This window comes from Pteronotus mesoamericanus, unplaced genomic scaffold (genome assembly GCF_021234165.1).
Source record: "Pteronotus mesoamericanus isolate MK-2021 breed Mesoamerican mustached bat unplaced genomic scaffold, CSHL_Meso_final scaffold_582, whole genome shotgun sequence".
In the NCBI taxonomy this organism is placed as follows: Eukaryota; Metazoa; Chordata; class Mammalia; order Chiroptera; family Mormoopidae; genus Pteronotus; species Pteronotus mesoamericanus.
This window is the reverse complement of record NW_026555323.1, coordinates 1162949-1186086: the sequence shown is the minus strand read 5'-3', so window position 1 is coordinate 1186086 and position 23138 is coordinate 1162949. Positions and strand designations below refer to the sequence as shown.

The window sequence follows — 23138 nt, the reverse complement described above, 5'->3', positions numbered from 1 at the left end:
CAGTGTTGAGCTATGAGGAATAAGGCTCCAGTGAGCAGCTGTGTGCTAATCTTCACGTGGACATGATTTTACGATCTCTTTGGCCAATACCTGGGAGTGAAGTTGTTTAGGCATATACAAGGGGGGGACCACCCAAAAATCGCAACTATCTTCTGGAAGGTGGGCCCCTTGTAGCCCAGGCTTCCCCTGCTGGGTGAGTGTTCTGGGAACCCATCTGGGTCAGTGCACCAGCTGGCGTTGTTGTGAGAGGCTACGTTCGGTTTCAGTGAATTTTCTCCGAAACCTCTTTCAATGCGTTTGCCTATGTCATCATGGGTGATTTACAGTGCACCTGCCCATCCTGTGTTTAGTGTTCAGCAGTTTCTGACCAAAAACCGCTGACCCTCATCCCCCACCCTCCCTCTTCACCCAATCTCACTCCAAGTGACTTCTTTCTTTGTTTCCCTGATGAAAAAAGTCCCCAAAGGGAAATGTTATGCTGATGGGGAAGAGGTGAAACAAAAAATGGCAGAGGTACTAAAAGACATCAAAATCAATGGTTTCAAAAATGTTTTGAGCAGTAGAAAAAGTGGAGAGTGCTTTGAAGGTGACTGGAGTTTAAACATGTATGAATAAAGACACGACTTTTATATATAAATTCCAGGGTTGTTGTTTTTTTTTAGGGGGCGGGGTCTTCCCTCTTATATAGATGTGCTTCTCTTTATAAAAAGCTGCCAGTTTTGCGATGTGTGACCGCGCCATTTGTCATTCCCACAAGGAGTGTATGTGAGTTCCAGTCACTCTGCCTGGTGCTGTTCCTCTCTGAAATCTTGGCCATTCAAGTAAAGAAGTGATGGTTTTCATTCCCATTTTTTTTTGCCGGTGTCTTTTAAAGAGAAGATGTTCTTAAATTGGGGAGGTCCAGTTTGTCAAATTTTTCTTTGAGATTGATGATTGTTTTGTGTTTGTGATGAGTCATCTTGACCTATCTCGAGGGAGTGAAGATTTTCTTCTATGTTTTCTTCTGGGAAATACATATTTTTAGTTTTCAAACTTATACCTACATTAAACAATTTCTCATTAAGTTCTGCATATGGTGGGAGATAAAGTCTGAAGTTCACGTTTATGAAAAAGACTATTCATTCCCAATTGACTTATCTTCTCCACTTTTGGTAAAAATCAATTGACTAGATACATGTGGGTCTATTTCTAGACTCTGTTCTGTCCCACAGATCAATTTTTCTTTCCTGACTTGAATACCACACTGCCTCTATTACCGCAGATTTATAGTACATCTTGGAATCCAACTTTAATCTTTTTCAAAATTCTGTTGGCTATTTTAGATCCACTGAATTTCCATAATTTTGGACTTAGCTTGTCTGATTCTACAAAAAGGCCTGCTGGGATTTTGATTGGAATGTGGGATGGCATTTAATTTATTCATTAGTTTGCAAAGAGTTGACTTTTTAAGAGCAATGTATTCTATCAAAGTGGTATATTTCTTCATTTAACTAGATCTCCTTTAATTTCTCTGAGCAATGCTTACACCAGGTATCTCATATTTAAATGCAATTATCAGTGATATTACTTTAATTTTTAATTATTTATTGTTAATACCAAAGTACTGTTTGTTTTTGTTTATTGACCTTGTATCCACATGTTTGCTAAGTTAACATATGAATTTAAGTAGGGGTTTTTTTTTTTGGTGGATTCATTAGTATTTTCTTCATACAGGATTATGTTTTTTTCTAATTTTCCAAATTATATGCCTTTTATTTCTCCTACTTGTCTGATCGCACCTTCTAGAACATCCAATGACACATTGAATAAGAGTGGCAAGAGATTCTATATCTCTCTTGTTCCAGATCTTAGAAAGTTGTTAGCCTCTCACCACTAAGTGGGATGTTAGCTGCAGAATTTTGTAGATTTCCATTATCAAGTTGAAGAAGTTCCTTCTACTCACATTTTCCGGAGGTTTAATCATGAATTCAGGTATGATAAATGTACTCATTTATCATGAATTGTGTTGAATTTTATCAAATATGTTCCTCATCTATTGAAATGACCATACTGTTTTTGTCTTTTATCCTATTTATGGCAAATTGCATTAATTGACCTTCAGATGTCAAAATAATTTTGTATTCCCAGAACAAACTGCACTTGGTTATACTATATTATCCCTTTTCTATATTGCTAGATTCAAATAGCTAAGATTTTGTTGAAGGGTTCATGTAAAAATATCTTTTCTTGAAATATCTCTAGTTTTGGTATTAGGGTATGATGGCAAAGCTGACCTCATAAAATGAGTTGGGAACAATTGATTTTCTTTGTAAAAGAATTTACTGGGGTTTTTTTCCTAAATTTTTAAGAGATTAGATCAACTTTGTCAACAGTGTTGCTCAAATCTCCTTTCTGCTTAGTAAATTTTTAGTCTACTTATTCACTTATTAGTCATAGTTTATCAGAGAAAAAATAAACTGTCACAAGGTATATTAAAACCTTCCAAAATGATTGAGAATTTCTTTATTTCTATCTGGTTCTATCTATTGATGCTTTGAACATTGTGAGACTATATTATTGGGTTTATGCAAATTTAGAATTATTGTAAGTCTCCAAACTGAAATTTTATCACTACTAAATTGTTCCTCATTTCATCTTAAAGTCCACATATTTTAATGTCAGTATGGCTACACATGCTTTCTTTTGGTTAATGATTTTATGATATTTTAAATTATGGCTTGGCTTATAACTTCCTATCTCTTTATGTTTCAGATATATTTATTGAAAATAATGTATAGTTCATTTTCAGGATTTTTTAAACGCCCACCTTGATGATCATTGTCCTTTGATTATAACTGTGAGTTTTTAACATATAATTAGAGATATGTTTTTGGATTTAAGTCTACCCACTTACTATTTAATATTTAGTTAGGGCACCTTTGCATTCTGTCTCCATTTCTTTTCTTCTTACCTTTTTTTAAAATAAATGATATTTCATCATTCTACTTCCACATCCTATTATCTACAGAACACTTAATCACTGATAAAAAGGAAATGTGTTAATTTTATATGCAATTACATGGCAAATTAAAAAGATTGAGTGAAGTGAAAAAAAGCCATGTTCAAGATAGTCTATGTTTATGATTCCTTTACATAAAATTCTAGAATGGGAAGAATTAACAGTTTTACAGTATTTTTATTATTTTAGGGGGTATCTTATGAATTACTCCAAGTCTCATTAGCTCCTAGGAATTGATTACGACATTTGAAACATGAGCAACAAATAAAACATAAACAAGTGGATGACATCAAACTAGAAAATGTCTGCCCAGCAAGGGAAACCACCAACAAAGTGAAAAGACAACCTACAAAGTAGGGAAAATTTTTGCAATCCATACATCTGACAAAGGGTCAATATTTTAAATATATAAAGAACTCATACAACTCAATAGCAAAAAAAAAAAAAATCCACAAAATGAAGTAATTTAAAGATGGGCAAAAGACCTGAATAGACATTATTCCAAGAAAGACATACCAATGGCCAACAGGTACATGAAAAGATGCTCAACATCACTATCATTGAGGGAATGCAAATTAAAACCACAATGAGATAGCACCTCATGCCTGTTAGAACGGCTACTACCAAAAAAACAAGGGATAACCAATACTGGCAAGGATGTGGAGAAAAGGGAACCTTGTGCACTGTAGGTGGGATTGTAAACTGGTGCAGCTACTCTGAGAAACTGTAAAGGTGATCTTCAAAAGATTAAAAACAGCCCTGGCTGGTGGGGCTCAGTGGATTGAGTGTCAGCCTGCGAATCATAGGGTCAGGCGTTCAATTCCCCATCAGGGCTCATGCCTGGCTTGCAGCCAAGTCCCCAGTAGGGGGCGCGCGAGAGGCAGCTGATTGAAGTTTCTCTTGCACGTTAATATTTCTCTCCCACTCTTCCTCCCTCCGAAAATAAATTTAAAAAATCTTTTTAAAAAAACTTAATCAAAAAGGTACCTGCTTCCCTGACCTCCTAATCACACTATTTACAATAACAAGACATAGTAATAACCTATGTTCCATCAGTGGATGAATAGATGAAGTTGTGATACCCACACGCGCACACACACACTGAAACATGACTCAGCCACTAAAAAAAAGGAAACTGCGATTTGAAACACCACGGATGGATATCATTGAGGGTATTACGCTAAGTGAAATCAGACAGACCGAGAAAGACAAGTTCCGCAGGAGCTCACTTACTTTTGTGTTGGAATGTAAAACAAACAAGTACCCAAACTCGTAGAAAGAGAAATCAGATTCGTAGTTACCAGGGCAGGGGCTGGGAGGAGAGGGGACTGGATCAGGGAGGCCCAAAAGTACCGACTTGCAGTTATGAGCCCACTAAGTACTGGGTTTGTGACGTACCCCGCGGTGACTGTAGTTAACACTGCCCAGTGAGATGTATGAAGGTTGTTAAGAGAAAAAAATCCTAAGAGTTCTCATCACAAGGGGAAATAATTCGGATCCATGACACGTGCTGTGCTTCCATTATTTCCAGGTAATAAAACGACCTCCAAGCCCTTGACCCTCATCTAGTCTCGTTCACTTTACTTGGCATTGCGGTCGAGCACTTGTGGATGCATTGAACCCTCCATAGAGAATCCTCCTCCTCCTCCTCATCATGGCGTCGGGTCCGCGGGCCGCGCGTTTACCATTGGGCGCGTCTCCCCACCTCGGTGCCTTCCCCCCGAAATGATTTATTTCTGCCACACCAACAATATTGTGGTGCACGTTCAGGAGAGCCCATTTTCTCGGGTTTTGTTTGCCTGCAAACGTGTTTACTTCATTTCGTAGGAGACTCCGCTTTAAATTGCCAGGCTCGCAGATATTTTTTCATCGTTGTTGAGATTTTATACGATAGCATTGTAATTTTCATCTTCTTGTCAGGAAGTCAGCTCACAGTCTCGTCGTGGCTCCTTTGAAAGCATCTATCATTTTCTCAAAGGGCTTCTATGGTTTTCTCATGGTCGTTTGTTTTCAACGTAGGTATAATGTGTATATGTGTGGCTTTTATATTTATCTGTCAACATTACTTTCGTCTCATAGAGCTTCTTTATTCCATGTCTGGAGTTTTCGAGGGTCCTTAGCTACTATTATTTTAAACACTGATTTCCCCCCATACTCTGCTTTCCTTCTTCGTTGCTAAATACATTCACATGAGACTTTTGCAATGTCTCTCTCTTCATTTGTTAGTTCTGTCTCCCTGTGACGCTCTGTGATTAATTCCAGGTCCACTGTTCTGAGCTACCTTCCAGTTCAATATTATATTATTCAACTGTCCAGCTCTGTCTCAAACCCACCCACTGAGCTATTCATTTTGATTTGATATTTTTTAGTTCCAGCATTTTATATGATTTCCAGTATTTTAACAAAATTATCTGTCTTCTTACATAGACTAAAAATAAGTATTTAAGGATCTGTGTCTGATACTTCCATTATTTAGATCCTGTGATCTCTTTCTATTGTCTGCTACATTATTTGGTTTCAATAACATCGGTTTCTTTCTCCACATGTATCTGATAATTTTTATATAACTTCATTAGTTTACACACCATACAATTCACCCATTAAGTGTGAGCGGTTCAGTGATTTCTAGGGCGTTCACAGCCTTGGGCCACCATCACCCCCATCTATTTAGAACAATGTCACCTCCCCTCCCATCTCATTAGCAGTAACTCCCCAATACCCCCAAGTTCCCATCTCTGGACAGACACTAACCTGTTCTGTCTCTCTACATTTGCTTGTTCTGGACACTTCACAGAAGTGGAGTCACACAACACGCAGTGCTCGGTGACTGGCTTTTTTCACTTAGCGCATTTTTCAGGTCAAAAGAGCCGGCTAAGATTTTGATAGAGAGCACGTTGAGTCTGCAAACCAATTTGGGAATGTTACCGTCCCCACCATATTAAGTCTTCTGATCCATGGAAATGAGGTGTCTATTTATTGAGGTCTCTCTTAACTTCTTTTGGCAGTGTTTTGTCGTTTTCAGGATATAAGGCTTGTAATTCTTTGATTAAATTCACTCCTATGTATTTTATTCTTATTGATGCTATTATAACTGGAGTTGTTTTCTTTTTTAATTTTTATTGAATTTATTGGGGTGACATTGGTTAATAAAAGTATATAGGTTTCAGGTACACAACTCTACATCATCTGTATGTTGTATTGTACGTTGACTGCCCCACAGCAAGTCTCCTTCCGTCACCGTTTGTCCTCTCTTTACCCCTTTCAAACTGCCCACACCCCCCTTTGCCTCTGGTCATGACTATACTGATATCTGTGTCTGTGAGTTTATTTCTTGCATGCACACACTTGCATCCCTGTGGCTGCACATACTACTACATACATGCATAGTCACATGCCTGCACACACACTAATACAGGCACACACATGCATGCACACACTTGTGTTCTGTCCTGCACACACACCCACACCCACATGCATACACACTTGCAATTAGGAAACAAATAAAAATTCTCTAAAAACAGCCCTGGCTGGTGTGGCTCTGTGGATTGAGTGCTGGCCTGCAAATCAAAGGGTCCCTGGTTCAATTCCCAGTCAGGGCACATGCCTGGGTTGTGGACCAGGTCCCCAGTAGGGGGTGTGCAAGAGCCACACATTGACGTTTCTCTCCCTCTCCTTCTCCCTCCCTTCCCCCCCCAAAAGTAAATTTAAAAAATCTTTTTAAAAAATTCCCTAAAAAGAGCTGCCCTCATGTGTGATCCAGACCAGGGGTTCCTTTCTTCTGTACTTCTTTCCAAAAGCACCAGAAAACCTTGAGTAACCAAGCCCACCGCGCTGGTCTGGTACCCTGTCTCTGAGAGCCTCCAGTGTGCTCTGTATTCATTGTCCCCATGGGGGAGAAGAGTGTACCATGTCCCAAATGTACCTGTGACAGACACACGGCTACCTTCATTCCTTTTTGTGCTGATCCCTCATCCTCACCTTGGTGTCTTCGCTCTGTAAGTGAAGGCCAGAGACACGCTGGGAGCTGTGGCCTCACAAACACCCGTATTGGGATACCACAGCCCCTGGACGTCCTTCAGGCCTCCAATGGGCCACCTCCTCCCACATCCAGCCCCAGCCCTCACCCCTGGCCACTCAGGGAGGTCACAGGGACCCACAAAGTCAATCAGCAAGAGCCCCACTCTACAGAATAAGGTGGCCATGTCCCCTAGCTCCGCTCGGGCCGAGCCATCCCGCAAGGCTTCATTCGTGAAATGTAATCTTCAAAAGAAAACATTCCACTTTGACAGAGATCACATTGAATCTGTAAACCAATATGGGAGTGTTACCATCTTAACAACATTAAGTCATCCATGGAAACTCATGGCAGTAATTCCCACGAAAACAGGAAAAGGTAGAAATGTTCTTACATTTCTTGCCGTTAGAAAAGAAAGAAAATTGTTTTGTTATGTGGAGAGTCCTCTTCCTCCCTCCCCCAAGGTGAGTCAGATAATCTGGTTCCAAGAGAGAGGAACAAAACTAGAACCACAGGCGGCCGTGGGCCCCCAGCCCAGGAGGATGAGTCTGTGAGTGACACATTGTGCCGGGTGTCGCACGGGCTCTGGGAGCGAGAGCTGACTCGGGGAACGTGCTGTACCCACAGCCAGTTCGAGGCTGGTGTGAAGTTCGGTCTGGAAACGAGACTCTCAGTAGGATGTGAGGTGCTTTCGGGGTGGATAGAGGTGGCGGCGGCTTCGACTTAATTTTCTTCTTATAGTTACCCACATGCTGTGAAATACTCAAGGCATTTGAAACGTGACTTGGCAAATGGCCCCTGCTCTCTGGCATTTTGCACTGGACGCAGATGCCTGGCCCGCAGTCGGAGGTCCCGGAGTTCTGCCTTCTCGCGAGAACGCGGCAGCTGGGACCTGGCAGATACACACATTTGGGGGTGGATTTTCAGAGGCCCGAAAAACCCATGGCTTTTGCAACTTCCTCTCCTGCTGTCATTCTTTTATTTTTAATCCACTGCATATGCTGCCTCAAAATATGAAAATACAAGTTATTCATATACTCAAACATAGAATGTAACTATTTCATCATGTCAGTAGCCTTTGAAATCTCACCAAATCGTTCCGACTAGTGTAAGTGCATGGTGGCAACAATTTTATTCTTTTTTTCCCTGCAACTTTGTACCCTTTGACCAACACTTCCTCCACCCCACCAGTCCCTGGAAACTACCATTCTACTTGCTGCTTTTATGAGTTTGGCTTCTTTTTCTTTTTCTTTCTTTCTTTTTGTTTCAAGACCCCACAAGTACGTGAGGTAATGCCTTTCTCTGCCTGATTTATTTCACTGAGCAGAACACCGTCTAGGTTTGTCCGCATTGCCGCAGGTGGCAGGATTTCCTCCTTTTTTCTGGCTCCGTAGTATTCCACTGTATATCTGTACCCCATCTTTATTCATTCATCTGTTGATGGACACAGGCTGTTTCTATATCTTGGTGACTATAAATGAGGATGCAGTGCAGATGGGGGTGCAGGTATGTCTTTGATATCCACTTTCATTTCCTTGGGAAAAAATACCCAGAATAGAATTGCTGGATCATATGGTAATCACTCCTTCCTTCCTCCTTCCTTCCTTCCTTCCTTCCTTCCTTCCTTCCTTCCTTCCTTCCTTCCTTCCTCCCTCCCTCCCTCCCTCCCTCCCTCCCTCCCTCCCTTCCTTCCTTTCTTCCTTTCATTGAGGAATTCTACCCTGTTTTCCAGCAATGCCCAATCCCACCAGCAGGGCACGAGGGCCCCTCTCTCCACATCCTCCCCAACACTTACCTCTGTTTTCTGGATGAAAGCCGTTCTCTCAGGTGTGAGGTGGTATCTCACCGAATTTTTGATTTGCATTTCTTTGACGGTTACTGACATTGAGCATCTCTTCATGGCCATTGGCAAATCTTCTGAGAAACATCGATCTTATTCGTGTCTTCCCCACCTGCCCCCCGCCCCCGCGCCCCCAACCCTTCTCCCGCATCTCCATCTGCCGGTCTTCTTCCTTACCCACCACTGTGCCTTGTTTCTGGACACATCTATGCACCCCTCCCGCATGGTCCTGTCTTCAAGGCTCAAGAGCTCCGCAGATTTCTCGCGGCCTATTTGGGAAGCAATAGGCGCACAGAGGCGGACCATGCCGAGCAAGCTCAGGCCGCAGTTAGAGGAGAGAATCCCGCCCCGCGTCAAAGCGGAGAAGCGCCTTTGCTTACGCAACTGCAGTGGAACGTCTTTAATTAAGACGAGCTCTCGGGTCTGCCTTTCTCATCCTCACGAGAGTCTCACGCACGACCCCCTGGAGCCCTTTGGAAAACCGGACGCACGCGCCTAACCCGATTCTGCGACCCCTCCCCGGGCCGCGCGTGCGCAGAGGGCGGAGGAGGCCGCGCTGCATCACGCGCATGCGCTGTCTTCACAGCCGCGGGGCTTCCCGGCCGGGCGGAGTCCTGTTTACTTTTTTGCGTCTTAATCGATCCCGCGGGTGTTGCTGGTGCTGCTGTGTCCCAAGCGGAGTCCAAGGCCCCTGCTGGCTCGGAATGCTCCCGCCGCGCGCGGCCTCCTGGTGCTGCTGACCGATCGGCGTGTCTTTCCCAGTCCTGTACTAAATCCCGTGCGAATCGTAATACTCCGAATGTCACCCGACTGATCTTTTCTTCCTCCGCTCGGACACTGGCTCTGAGTGAAGTCTCTCTGGCTTCCGCAAGCGGGCTTCGCCCCACCCCCGCAGCCTCCCGCGGTAGTTCGGCAAACGTTTCTCATTTCCACTTTGATTACGCTCCGCCCGAGGCCGGAAATGTCTAAAGAAAATGGCTTTTCATGGCAGCCTTCCTGCCTTCCTGGAATCGTGAACTTTTAAACCTTTTAAGGGGATATGTGGTTAGTATTCGTGGTTGTCACCATTCCGTGGGCTGGCGGAGCGGGGAGCTGATCGACCGTCCGTGGAAACATGTCAGTGTCAGCGGCCACGGGACCTTGTCATGTGTGTGTAGGGGGTGCACATATGAAAGTACGTGTCTGGCATTGTGTGTGCGCGCAACTGGCGTGTGTATGTGTGTGTGAACCTAATCTGATAGTGCTGGGTGTGTGTACACGTGCATGTGCCCGGCTGTAGGGGGGATGTGTGTGTGCTGCATGCGTGAGTGTGCGCATGTGCTGTGTGATGTGTGTGTACGTGTGGTGTCTGTAAGGGTGTGTGCACATAGTATGCGTGAATGTGTGTCAGTGTGCGCACGTGATGTGTGACTGCGTGTGTGTGTGTGTGTGTGTGAGCTTTATCTGAAGGTGCTGGGTGTCCTGATTCCGGACCATCAAACAGCTCCCAGGCCCTGGGGCCCTGGGCCCTCCTGGCAGCAGAGGCCGAAGCAGGGCTGGTGACAAGGGGATGGCCCCTTCTCTGAGTTTCCAGGAAAGTGTGGAAACTGTCCCCGAACCCCCGCTGCGGGGCTCTTGCTCACAATGCGCAGGCCCCGTCTGCAGGGGCGGGACTCTCCAGGCAAACAGCGGGCAGGAGGCAAGGGAATGTTTTCAGGAACGGGCTCACGCACTCGGGAGGCTGGGCAGGTTGAGGATCCACCATCCGCAGGTTGGAGACCCAGGACGACGAGAGGGTCCCCCAGCCTGAGGCTGCAGGATCCAGAGCCGGGGGTTGGGGGTGCAAATCCCAGTCCAGAGGTGGGGGAAGAGGACACGCCCCAGCGCAGCAGTGAGGCCGGTGTTCAGGCCTCCCGTGGATTGTATGAGCCCCCCCTCACCCCGCAAATGGGTGCGCAGTTCACCAGGAAAAGCCTTACAGACACGCCCAGGCATCACGCGTCACCAGCCGCCCCGGGCGTCCCTCCGCCGAGTCAAGTGGACCCGAAATCAACATGACAGGTCTTCCCGTTGTCAACGTGACGACTACACACAGCCCCTTAAAACTCGCCTAATCTCCAAATAAAGACAAGGAGGCCCTGATTCCGCCCCACATGCCGCCGCCATCCTCCCCACGACTGAAGCCCCGCTGAGCCCGTCCCCAGAAAAGGAGGAACAGCATCTGTATGACGTTCACTCTTCCTCTTGATCGTTCACCTTAAATACTATGGTGCACAGTTAATAACACTTAAAATACTCTAACATCAAGTCAACTTATCTCGTGACATGAGCGGATAAGAAGGGGAAGAAAAAAGATACTTGCTCTGCACACACGCACGCTCACAAACTATTCAAAACGAAGTCAGAGGGAACGTTCGGGACGACGGCCGTCCGCATTCCTGTGACTGGCCCTGTATGCAGCGCTGGAAGTCACAGCTCTGTCTTCCACGCCACCGCCGTGTTCCCTTTGCGGTCCGCGAGCACCCCCGCCGGTCGTGGGGCTTGGGCTGGTGGGCGCACGCGACCTTCGGTCCTGAAGCGTCGGGGCTATTCCTAGTCCTGCCTGAACCAGATAGTTAACGTTTCCGGTGACTTTAACCCCACGTGTCCTGAAGCAGGGGTCCCCAACCTCTGGGCCACAGACCCAGCGTGGCAGGAGGTGAACCTGAACGTAATGCGCTTGAATTACCCCGAAGCCATCCCCTGCACCCCGCCCCCAGTCTGTGGAAATAGTGTCTTCCCCAAAACCGGTCTCTGGTGCCAAAGAGGTTGGAGACTGCTGTCCCGAGGGATCTCGTGCATTCCAGACACGCGGCCCTGCTCTCCTTGTCTCCACTGAGGGGTGGCACCATCCAGAGTCACTCCCTCGGCCAGCACAGGAACTCCCTTCCTCGCCTGCTGCTCTAGGGACGCGAGGAGCCCAGTGTGGCCAGGTGACAGTCTTAGCTTCCAGGTCAGTGGACTCATCCTTGCGTCTCCCGTGAGAAGCGATCCTCCTGCTGAAACCAAGCCCTCTCGGCCTGCGGAGCCTAACATCGCGAGAACAGGATGCCAAACTCTCGCGGGGAGGGGGGTCACTCGGGGTAACAGTGAGTGGAGCCCTTCCCATTTGCACCGCTTGACCCCTGAGGTGAACTTCCGGCTCTCGCAGGAATAGCGCCCTCTGTTGGGCGTTGATTCTGAGCACACACACCTCGCCCAGCCCTGCAAGCTGTGCCCCGCAGCTGGCGCTGCACCTGAGTCTATAAGGGCACCCACTACCCCATCAAGCCTCTGCTGGTTCAGGACAGGGGCAGTGCGGGGACCTTGGTGAATTCCAGGAGCGCGGGCACCCGCTGGACGCCGGCCTGAGCCACCCACACGGACGGCTCAGACAGCACCCAAGACAAGCCGAGGAGCGCAACGTCCCACCGGTCCTTCAAATGCAACCGAAGGACTCACACTGTGATAACGCCCGGTGCTCAGGGACCACATGGCATTCAAGCTCTTTCTCCTTATCACAATTTCAGACAAAGCCCTACAGGGCCATTTCGCAATAGGCCTTTTTAACAGGGGACGCGTCATTGTCCAACCGGTGCTCCTCTGGATCGACAGGTTGAAGTTGTTTAATTTCATACCGCCCTGGTTGCGGGGAGCGCAGGCCCCTTCCCCGAGACGGCGTCGCCACGCACGGGCCCACCGAGCCCTGCGCGGCTCCGCTGCTGCCCTGTGATTGGAGGCCACGCAGCCGGTCTCCTCCCCTGGCTGAGCAGCAATCGAGGGCAGGCGGGTCTCAGATCACACGCCGGACGGGTTGACAACGTGCCTCTCTCGGGAGTCGCACTGGACTGAGCGGGCCTCATTTTCTCCTTTGGCCTCTGACAAAAATTACCGCAAGGGAAATAACCCAGACTGACTTTCTAGAGGCTGTTTCTTTGTTTTCTTTTTCACTTTGGGCCCCCTCTACCCATTTCTCCCTCCGCCTACGCCCCACCCCTGGCAGCCACCAATCTGTTCTCTGGATGGCTGAGCTTCCGTTTTCCGTTCGTTTGTTTTGTTAGATTCCACATAATAAGGGATTTGCCTTCCTCAGAGCTCATTTCCAGGCGAGCTAAATGGGAGCACGTTTTGCAGGACACGCGGCACAGGCGGCCATGGGAGTGTAGGCTGCTCACAGCCTCGCGGGGAGCCTCTGCGTTTCTGTCGCAGCAGGCATGCGACCGTGGCCGTCCAGGGAGAAGCAGCAAGTGGCACCTGTCCAGGACCTCGTCCTCTTGGACTCCCCTGTCTCTAACACGTTCCTGTCCAGCGCCTGGATGGCAGTGCCCCATCCTCTTCGTCCCCATGTTTGCGACGCTGGACACCACGCAGCCCGCTCCTGTTTGACGCTGTTCCCTTCTCCGTGATTTCGCGAGGGTCCAGCTGCACCCCACACACTCCTTGCCCTCCGTGCGGACAGTTTTTAGATGCAATGTGAGGTGGCCGTTCTCTATGTGAACACGTGAAAAGAAGGACTATTCTCTTTGAGAAAAATGCTGTTCCCCTGGTGGGACAAAGGAGCCTTCAGCGTCGGTCCCCACACAGTAATGGCTTTTTAAAAAAGATTTTATATATTTATTCTTAGAGAGAGGGGAAAGGAGGAAGGAAGAGAGGGAGAAGAACATTGATGTGAGAGAGAAACATTGGTAAGTTGCCTGCCATACACGCCCCCAACCAGGGACTGAACCGGCAACCCAGGCATGTGCCATGCCTGGGAATCGAACTGGCGACCTTTCAGTTCATGGGAGGACGCTCAACCCACTGAGCCACACGGGTCAGGGCCCCACACTTTCTGCCCAAGACCCTCCTCTCTACTGTGAGTCTCTGAAAGAGCAGTGTGAGGGCACGTGGCCTGCGGGCCACAAACAGTCTCCTGTCTCACGTCACAACGTGCAAGCTTTCCAAGAGGAAGGGGAGGCCCCCTTTGGGAGCGTGGTCACACCGGGATGCCATCCCCCACAAAGAAACTGGAAAGCAAGTCACAATGAGCATTATGAGATGTCGACAATCAAGGGTATGGTGTTTTAATCCTCAGCCGGCGACTATTGCTGCTCTGAACACCGAGGTCAGGTTTTGGTGTGAACACGTTTTCCTTCCTCTGCATACATACCTGGGAGCGGTGTGCATGTCGAACACTTAGGGAGCTCCCAAACTGCCGTCCCAAGCGGTTGCCCTGTTCTGTGTTCCTGCTAACAGTTGCCAAGGGTTCTTCCCACGCCCCCTCAACTCTCCCTACATTCCTTCATTTTGTTCCAGCCACCCCGGCGGGTATGCAGCGGTATCTCATTTTGGTTTCATTAGTACGCGCCCAACGAGAATGATGTTGAGCATCTTTTCATGCCCTGCTTAGCCATGCATCTGTCTTCCTTGAATAAAACACCTGTTCCAACGCTTTGCCCATTTTTAATTGGATTATTTGTCTTTTTGTGGTTGAGATGTAAAAGTTCTTACGTAGTCTGGACGCAAGTCTCCCACCAGAGGAAGGAGTTGCACAGGTTTTTTCATTTCTGCGCCAGCACTCTTTTCGGTGTTATATTTAAATTTTAAAAACTGCACTGGTTATTAAAAATGTACAAAGCTACATGCTAACTCCAAATTTATGAATGGATCATTCTTTGTGAATAGCGCAATTTTCATAACTACAGTGTGAGGAAGTGGGGCTTCAGGAGTCTTGGAACCACACGCCCATACATGCATGCATGCGAACACACGCACATGTGCATACATTCATAAACACACACATACACACATGACTCACACGTGTGCGTGCATGTGCATGCGCACAGGTCCGTGTACATGTGTGCCTGCATATATGTATGCATGTGCATATACACATGCACACGTGCTCAAACCCATGTATATGCACGCATGAACACACCTGCACGCGTGCACATGCATACGCGCGCGCGCGCAGCTTCATATTGCATCTGCAAAGGCCGCGCCGTCCTCTTCTAAACTTTCTTCAAAGCGGGTCAAACGCATTAGACAACGAAGCCACCATTTAACGCTCGTAATTCAAAATAGACACCGCTCTTCCCTAGACTGGGCGATGTCTCTTCCCTCTGCACAGGAGGCTGTGCAGAGTGTGATTCCTTCCACACCAGGCCTGCCGCCCGCAGACTGTCGGGCTCCGAGCTAGAAGTCCAGAAACAGGGACTCAGAGCGGCGTGCAGGACGGAGTCCCCCAGGGTCACGCTGACGGTGGCACCGCTGGTACTCAGTAGCCCCCCCTACACCCCTCCCCCATTTAGCAGCCAAGCCCAGGGGCCCATAAAGGAGAGCCGTCCAGAGAGCCCCACCCACAAAGGGAAGACCTTTTCAGTGCAGTGTTTTATATTGTTTTGGTACCAAAATCAAAGCTACGCTTAACATGAACTCAGCAATTACCGCAGCCTAGAATACCGCTGAGCACGCTGTAGAATGTCCTAGTCAGTGTGAGCTGCTATAACAAAATACCGTCAACCGAGGGACTTAAACAGCGAAATTGACTTGCCACAGTTCTGGAGGCCACAAGTCCAAGACCAAGGTGCCGGCAGGCGCCATGTCTGCTCAGGGGTTGCTGCATGCCCTCTTCTTTCACGTTCTTGCTGCTCCTGCACCTGGTGGGGAGCAAGATCGTGGCTTTCTGGTCTCTTCTCTTCAGGGCACTGATCCCACAGTGAGGGTTCCACCCTCCGAGCCTATTCACCTCCCTAAAGCCCCACCTCCAGACTCCAGATACCAGCAGTTGGGGGCCGGGGCTTCTGCCTATGAACTTGGTGTGGGGGTGGGGGAGGGGTAGCCATACCGTGTCATCTTTGACACCACCTCACTCTTAGGAGGTGGGATTCCCATCCACATTTTCTTTAAAAAAAAATACTGATTTGAAAGAGACAAAAAGAGAGAGAGACACACAATTTGTTGTTCCACTCATTGACGCATTCATTGGTTGATTCTTGTATGTTCCCTGACCAGGAATCGAACCCGCGACTCTAAACAACCGAGCTACCCAGCCAGGGTTCCCACCCACACTTTCCATCTTTCATTTTGATCAGTTCCCTTGGGTTTCATAAAAGTTATCACACTGGCTAAGCAAAGGCTTTCGTTTGAAACCTGTGGGAACATTTTCCTGGTGTTTCTATTTCTTCGTAGATCAAAGAATGCAAGAAAATTCCACATGCGGGGTACCCACGCCAACTTTGGGCTGTGTTGGCTTCATGTATCTCCCGCTTCATGTATCTCCCGCTAAAGGGCACTGCAGAGCAAATGTTACATGTCATATGGATTCTCCTACAGATACCGCATTACGTGCCTGGAACAGACACGCAACTGGTCCAAAGTCATTATCGCCCACAGTTCATTTCAATCCTTGAAGAGCATAAAATGCTCAACCGATGGCCAGTGTCCCCAGCTGTCTCTTTTACACTTGGCTTGTTCATGTCACAACTGATCAAGGTCCACACATTGCGTTGCGTTGATATTTCTCTCACGTCTCTTTCAATCAGTTCAAACTCCCTCTGTGTATTTGGGCGGAAGCAAGGCCATCTTGCCTGGTGAGTTTCACAAATCCTCCATTTGGCTGATCATTCTCACAGAATCACGTGTTCTCCATGTTTCCTGCAACTTGGTGGTTAGCTCTCAAGCCCCGGCGAGCTTCTGACAGGGACGCTTTGCGGACGGTCCTGCGCTTTTGGGCACATCATGACTGAAGGAACCTAATGTCTGCACGACCTGCTCCAGGGTGAAGTCAGACTCTAGAGGCTGCAGCATCTTATATTAATTACATCATCCCTCCTGCATTTGTCAGCTGCGGTTAGTCTGTAAAAAAGAATGTGCTCTAACCAATATTTATTTACCCTAAAATTTAGTCCACACAGGACAAGTGGGGGGAAAAAAAATGCTTATTTGCCTTTCTCAAATTTGCGTATAATATTTTGATGTCTAGTGTCTTGTAGCCCTTTCTCTTATGAGTGAGGCTTGGTGTCTTTTTATCAATTTGTGGTTCATTTGCATTATTACTCTTTAGCCATAGTTTTTACTGTTGGATTTCTGGTCTCTTTTTCTCATTTTCATAAGTCGTTCTTTATTAGTGCAATTAGCCCTTTTTCTGGGATATATTAACTACATCTTCCCCCAATTTATCATTTGTTATCTCTACTTTCCATATGGAGTACTTCTTTGTCGTGTTGATTTTTAAATCCTTTTCTGTGTCGCCAATTTTAGAAACGTGTTGTGTCTGTGTGTGTACGTGTTATTCCTTCCAGATTTTGACTGTTAGGAAAGTTTTCCCAAATCCAAAGTTATGACAGAATGTATTCATGTTTCTTTCTTTTCTCTCACATTGAGAGCTGTGACTCATTTGGAATGTATTCCGGCGTAAGGTATAGGAATGGCTCTAAATTTATCTTTTTTTCATATGGTTTCCACAAATCACACTCCTTCTTCCTTTGGCTGATTTAAGTTGCTGCCTTTCCCATATATGCACTAATTCCGAGAAAATGTGCACCTATCCCATTCCCTCCATCAGTCGTACATCAATGCAAATTGTGCTTAATGTAGTTTTTCTATTTAATCATCTAAGAAAAACTAGCCCCCCTTATTGTACTACTCCTGGTCATTCTCCCTTGATTATTCCAACAAGTAAAATTTATAGTCAACTTGGGAAAAAGAAAAAAGATCTAGCGTTTACCTTACTGAGATCACTTGAATGTCTACGTTGAACCTGGGTAAAATCGACACTTATGTGCAGACAAGTCTCCCCGTGCAAGAACTTGGCATTTCCGTCCACTTACCCGGTTTGCTTCAGGCTCAGTAGTAATTTATGAACTTCCTCTTTTAGGATCTGAACCTTTTGTTAAGTTCGTGCTGGGTATTTTGTGATAATTAAAAAATAACGTTGTGCCCTGGCCGGGTGGCTCAGCTGGTTGGGGTGTTGTCCTGCACACCAGAGGTCACGGGTTTGATTCCTGGTCAGGGCACATACCTAGGTTGCGAGTTCGATCCCAGGTCGGAGTGTGTATAGGAGGCAGCAGATCAATGTTTCTGTTTCTCTCCCTCTCTCTCCTTTTCTCTCTCCCTCTCTCACTTTCTCTCTCAAATCAATAAAAGCATATCCTCAGGTGAGGATTAAAAATACTAAGTAAAATGAAAAATAATACTGTATTAGTTTTTTCACTGATTCCTTTGTGTCTTCTAGATGGAAAAAATGTATCTTTCTTCCTCATTTTTATGCCTTAGTTGTTTATGTATTTATTTTTGTAGACGCATGTTGGCTAATGGTCCCCATAAAATGATAAACAATAGTGGGGTAATGGCCATGTATGTGTTTTAAATTTTAAAAAGCAAGTAAAGTCTCTAATGTTTTCCCATTAATTGAGTTATTGGCCTTTAGAAAAATACATACTATATATATATATGAAAGATTCTTCAAATTCTAATTTCTTGAATGTTTTTAACACAGATGTATCTCTGGATTTTATGAAATGGCTTTGCTTTCTATGGAGTGAACATATAATGGATTATATTCATGAACTTCTACTCTTTCATTCCTATAAATCTCGCTGGGCCATACTGTGTTAAAAATATAATGCTGATCGATTCTGTTAAATATGCGAGGTTTTGCATCAATCTTTGTAAGAGATATTTATTTTTCTTGCACCTCCATTATTACATTGTATATCACTGCTATGCTTACCATGTAAATATAACTAGGCAGTTTTACTTTGTTTTTTATTGTCTAGACTTGTTTAAGTAACATGGATGGTATCTGATTACCAAAGATTTGGTAGAATTCTCTGTCTGTCCACTGGACCTATTTTTCTTCTGTAAGACCTAAATTGTTTTGAAAGAAAATGAGAAACTATGAAAAAGAAGAAAAATATCCTGCCTTTGAGAATTAGAACCTGCAGACTGAATTTTTTTACAGAGGAAAATGTTATCTGATTGTAAAATATTGTCATTTGTTAAGTCTAATAATGCAAGAAAGAACTGTGACCTTCATGGCAAATTTGACCAGCCACTGAAGTTACAAATGTCTTATATTTTAATTAATATATGAACTACTCAACATAACAAGCTGAGGGTTCAGCTTTTTTCTTATTTCACATGCCTAATTTCATTATTTAAAAATAAATCATGGTTGTGTTTTCCCTACAAGCAGATAAAACAAGTCAGATGAGAAATAAATGTGATTTTTCAGGTTTGCTTTCCAAAGGACCATACGATTATGGCTACAACTGATATTTTTAGGATACTATAGTAAATATACCCAAATGAATCATTTACATATTAGGTTAGATCTCACGGCGTATCAGCTGATGGTTAAAACCAAAACATCTTGAGGGATTCTGGTCAAGATGGTGGCGTAGGGAAACGTGGTTCTTGGACCCTCCCACAACCACATCAAAAATTATAGCTAAACTACAGAACAACCATCATTCAGAACCGCCTTAAGTCTATATGAACAGAAGTCCTACAGCTAAGGATACAAAGAAGACGGGCAAGAAGGGTGGAGACGAGGAACTGGCTGAACCTACACCCCTGTGTGGTGGATAAAAATCAGGAGGCATATCTCGGCTGTGGAGGTCCCCCCAAGGACAGGGGAAGGGGGACTCCCAGCCCCACACCAGGCCCCCCAACCCAGGGTTCCAGTGCAGGGAAGAGAAGTCCCCATAACTTCTGGCTGAAAAACTAGCAGGATCCTGGCTGAGTGCGGCATCGGCTTCCGGAGTCCCGGGCAGTATCGCTTAAAGGACCAGCACACGGACTTACTCAGACTCACTGGCTCTGAGCTCCAGCACCAGGGACATATGGAGATGACCGGAGGCGTCTGACGTTGGGGCAATGTCAATGTCAAGGGGCAGCTTTCTCCCAGACAGAAGTGCTGGCAGAGGCCACTGTTCCTTTGCTGAGCCCTCCCCTGACAGAGCCGGCAGCAGGGGTGGCATCTAAGGCTCCGTCACCCTGGCTCACTGTTTGCCCCGCCCTGGTGCATCCCTAAGACCCCGCCCCAACCAACTTGCAAGCCCACCCAAGCTGTTTCCTGTGGCTTTACCACACATATGCCCCGTCTTGACCCATGTTTTGGACTTTACTAAAATCTCTCAGTCTGGCCTCAGTGGGGCCCATATTTCTTGGTAAGCGGCCCCAGGCCCAACATTCGTGGCAGCCGGACTTGGTTCTCATCTTGGCCCCTCGGGGCACCCCCAAGCCCAGCACAAGTAGGTCACTTGCAGTTCATGCTAAGTGACCCCGGAGAGAACACAGGTGGTGGCTGACCTTGCCCTGCACCTCCCAGTTAGGCCCCAAGGCCAGTGCACCAGGTAGACAGGTTCAGGCCATGGAGAAGCACCTCGCAAATACCTCCACACGGGACACACCCAAGGAGTGGTAGACTCAGCGGGAACCAGAGCTCTGCTGAAGCAAGTCCAGCTGACCCTCCACGGTGGTCGCAGCCAGGTCTCATAGCTGACCAGGCCGGTGGTAAATGCCCCCCACTGATGTGCCAACAGCAATCAAGGCTCAGATACAAGAGGGTGCACACAGCCCACGTGGATAATCGGGGAGGCTGTGCCACTGGACCCCATAAGACACTTCCTACATTAGGCCACACTACCAAGACTGGGATGCATGCAAGTGCTACCTAACACATAGAAACAAACACAGGGAGGCCGCCAGAATGAGGAGGCAAAGAAACATGGGCCAAATGAAAGAACAGAACAAAACTCCAGAAAAAGAACTAAATAAAATGCAGACATGCAATCTACCAGACGCAGAGCTCAAAACACTGGTGATAAGGATGTTTAGTGAACTTAGGCAAAGAGTAGGTGAACTTAGAACTTCAGCAGAGATAGGAAACATAAAAATGGAGACAGAATACATAAAAAAAGGAATAGGAAGAATACATTAACTGAAATTAAGACTACATTACAGGGAATCAACAGCAGACAAAATAGAGAATCACATCAGAGATTTGGAAGATAAGAAAGCAGAAGGCACTCAAGCAGATCGGCACAAAATAAATACATAAAAAAGAATCCAAAAACACAGAGATAGGATAAGGAGCCTCTGGGAAAATCAAGTACCCAGCATTCACATCATTGGGGTCCCAGAAGAGAAGGGAGAACAACATCAAGTAGTATTTGTTAATATCTCACATGTAGCCAAGGCTGGGTGGCCCAGTTGGTTGGAGCATCGTTCCGTACACCAGAAAGGTCGCAGGTTCAATCCCCAGTCAGGGCACGTACAGGAGACAACCAATCGATATGTCTCTTTCACGTCAATATCTCTGTCTCTTCCCCTCCCTTTCTCTCTCTCCCCATTCCTTTCTCTAAGCATATCCTCAGGTGAGGATTAAAATAATAATAAAAATATTATCACAGAAGCAGACACACAGTTACACATACAGAGAGAACTGGCAGTCAAGAAGAAAATCCTGGCCAAAGTAATTTCAGGGTGCCTAACAAATTAAATATGAAAATAAAACCATGAAATAGTCATAGGCACATTTTGGAAATACTTATCTAATCATGTTCTCAGGAAGAATGACTTAAACCTAAATACAAAGAGCATCTTGCTTCCTGGGGTTCGCGAAATGCCCTATGCGAGAAATGGGCCCTGAAAAGGCCAAGTTCACCAGTCAGACCCGGAAACTAACGTCCAGGCAGGACCAAGAGTCAGTTGGCCTCTTGATTCTCTGAGCAATCGCTTCATTACCTCTGTCCTTCCCAAGCCCCTGCCGGTCTGATTCCGGGGCGGGGTCGAGGGGGTAGTGGCTGTGGGCCAGGGGTCAGGTCGCAGGGCCTGCGCCCTCTGGAGACTCTGGCCACAGCCTCCCACCCTGGGAAGTCACCGCAGCCACGCCACCGCAAGACAAAAGACACCATAACAGCGGCCACCCTGTGCGCTGCGTCCACACAGGCGCCGGCCGAGCCTGTGACTGCAAACCCTTTGCTGACCGTGACAAACTTCAGCAGCAGCCCCGCCCCCGCCTCCGCCCCGCCCCCCTTACCCGCCCTCCCCGCCCCGCCTCCCCACCCCCGGCCCCTCGCGTCGCGTGCCCTTGGCCCCCTTCATTTTTGGAGTTCCTGTGCGTTCCAGAAAAATCCAGAGACCCAAGAGGGCCTCAGATTTTAACTCTTGGGAAGTGATCAGCATCATAATTTTGACTTCCTTGTTTTGCAAACCTGCACCTTCATGCGTTAATATCTGTTCTGTATTTTTAGATGGCTACCCCAAAGAAGAAATGATTTATAGATGGAGGAAAAACTCCGTGGAGACAGCGAACCAGAAATCCTGGCGGCTTTACCAGTTCGACTTCATGGGCCTTAGAAACACCACGGAAATCGTGACGACATCCGCAGGTAGGAATGAACAGAAGAACGGGTAGCTCTCCAAAAAGAAAAAAAAAAAATCTGACACTTTTCCTCTGAGGCCTAAGGCCCTATAGTCACATCTTTCATGTCAAATTCCTTCATGGCTCTATTTTAACTAATTAGATTCGGGCAACCATGATTCCTAAGTGGTATTTGAGACGAAGCAACTGATTCAAAAGTGAAAGCACTTTTTAAAGCCCTGACTGGGTGGCTCAGTCAGTTGGAGCATTGTCCTATACACCAAAAGATTGCAGGTTCGATTCCCAGTCAGGATACATGCCTGGGTTGCGGGTTCGGTCCCCGATCGGGGCACATACAAAGTACAAGTAGATGAAAGGGGACATTTTGGCTCTTAAAGCATTTGAATGTTTTTTGGTTTTTGTTCTGTGGAGGTTTTGCCTGTTTTTGAGTGTTAACTTATTTCTATGACCCTCGGCTTTGCCGTTGGTTTTCTTCCCGCAGGATTTGGGGTATAGATGGAGTGATAGCCATCTTTTTCTACTGATCTTCTATGTTTATATGAATGATATATGAGCTCTTAAAACGCTATAGTAATTTGTTCTATTGATGACTAGATTAAGATGTGAAGTGTGCTAATTAATGCTAACTATATGTAAAGGGCAGCCTGACTTCTGGATAGATTGTAAAATAGAGACATATGCACACATGAAGGGAAGTCTGGAAAGCTACCTGCTCGACACGTAAAAGCAAAACCTCCCTATAAATGTCACCATGGCCAAGGTGAGCAACGGCAGCTGCGTTTAACTATTAAATATTGATCAGGTTAAAGGACTCGGCGATCATAATTGATTTAAATGCACTGTGGCGGCAACTGAAGAGGAAATGTTTTCAGGTAGGTTTTTCCAACTATGAGTCACCTCCATTAATTTAATTCTG

General features: G+C 46.4%; 1 protein-coding gene across 1 annotated transcript in view; it reads left to right on the top strand.

Annotated features, from left to right (window-relative positions):
* The window catches only part of GABRG3 (gamma-aminobutyric acid type A receptor subunit gamma3), a 362833-nt gene that overhangs the window by 309151 nt on the left and 30544 nt on the right, over window positions 1-23138 (top strand). Inside the window, exon 6 of the mRNA XM_054561953.1 lies at window positions 22092-22229. Coding sequence (XP_054417928.1) covers window positions 22092-22229 — 138 coding nt within the window. The remainder of the gene's footprint in view (window positions 1-22091; window positions 22230-23138) is intronic.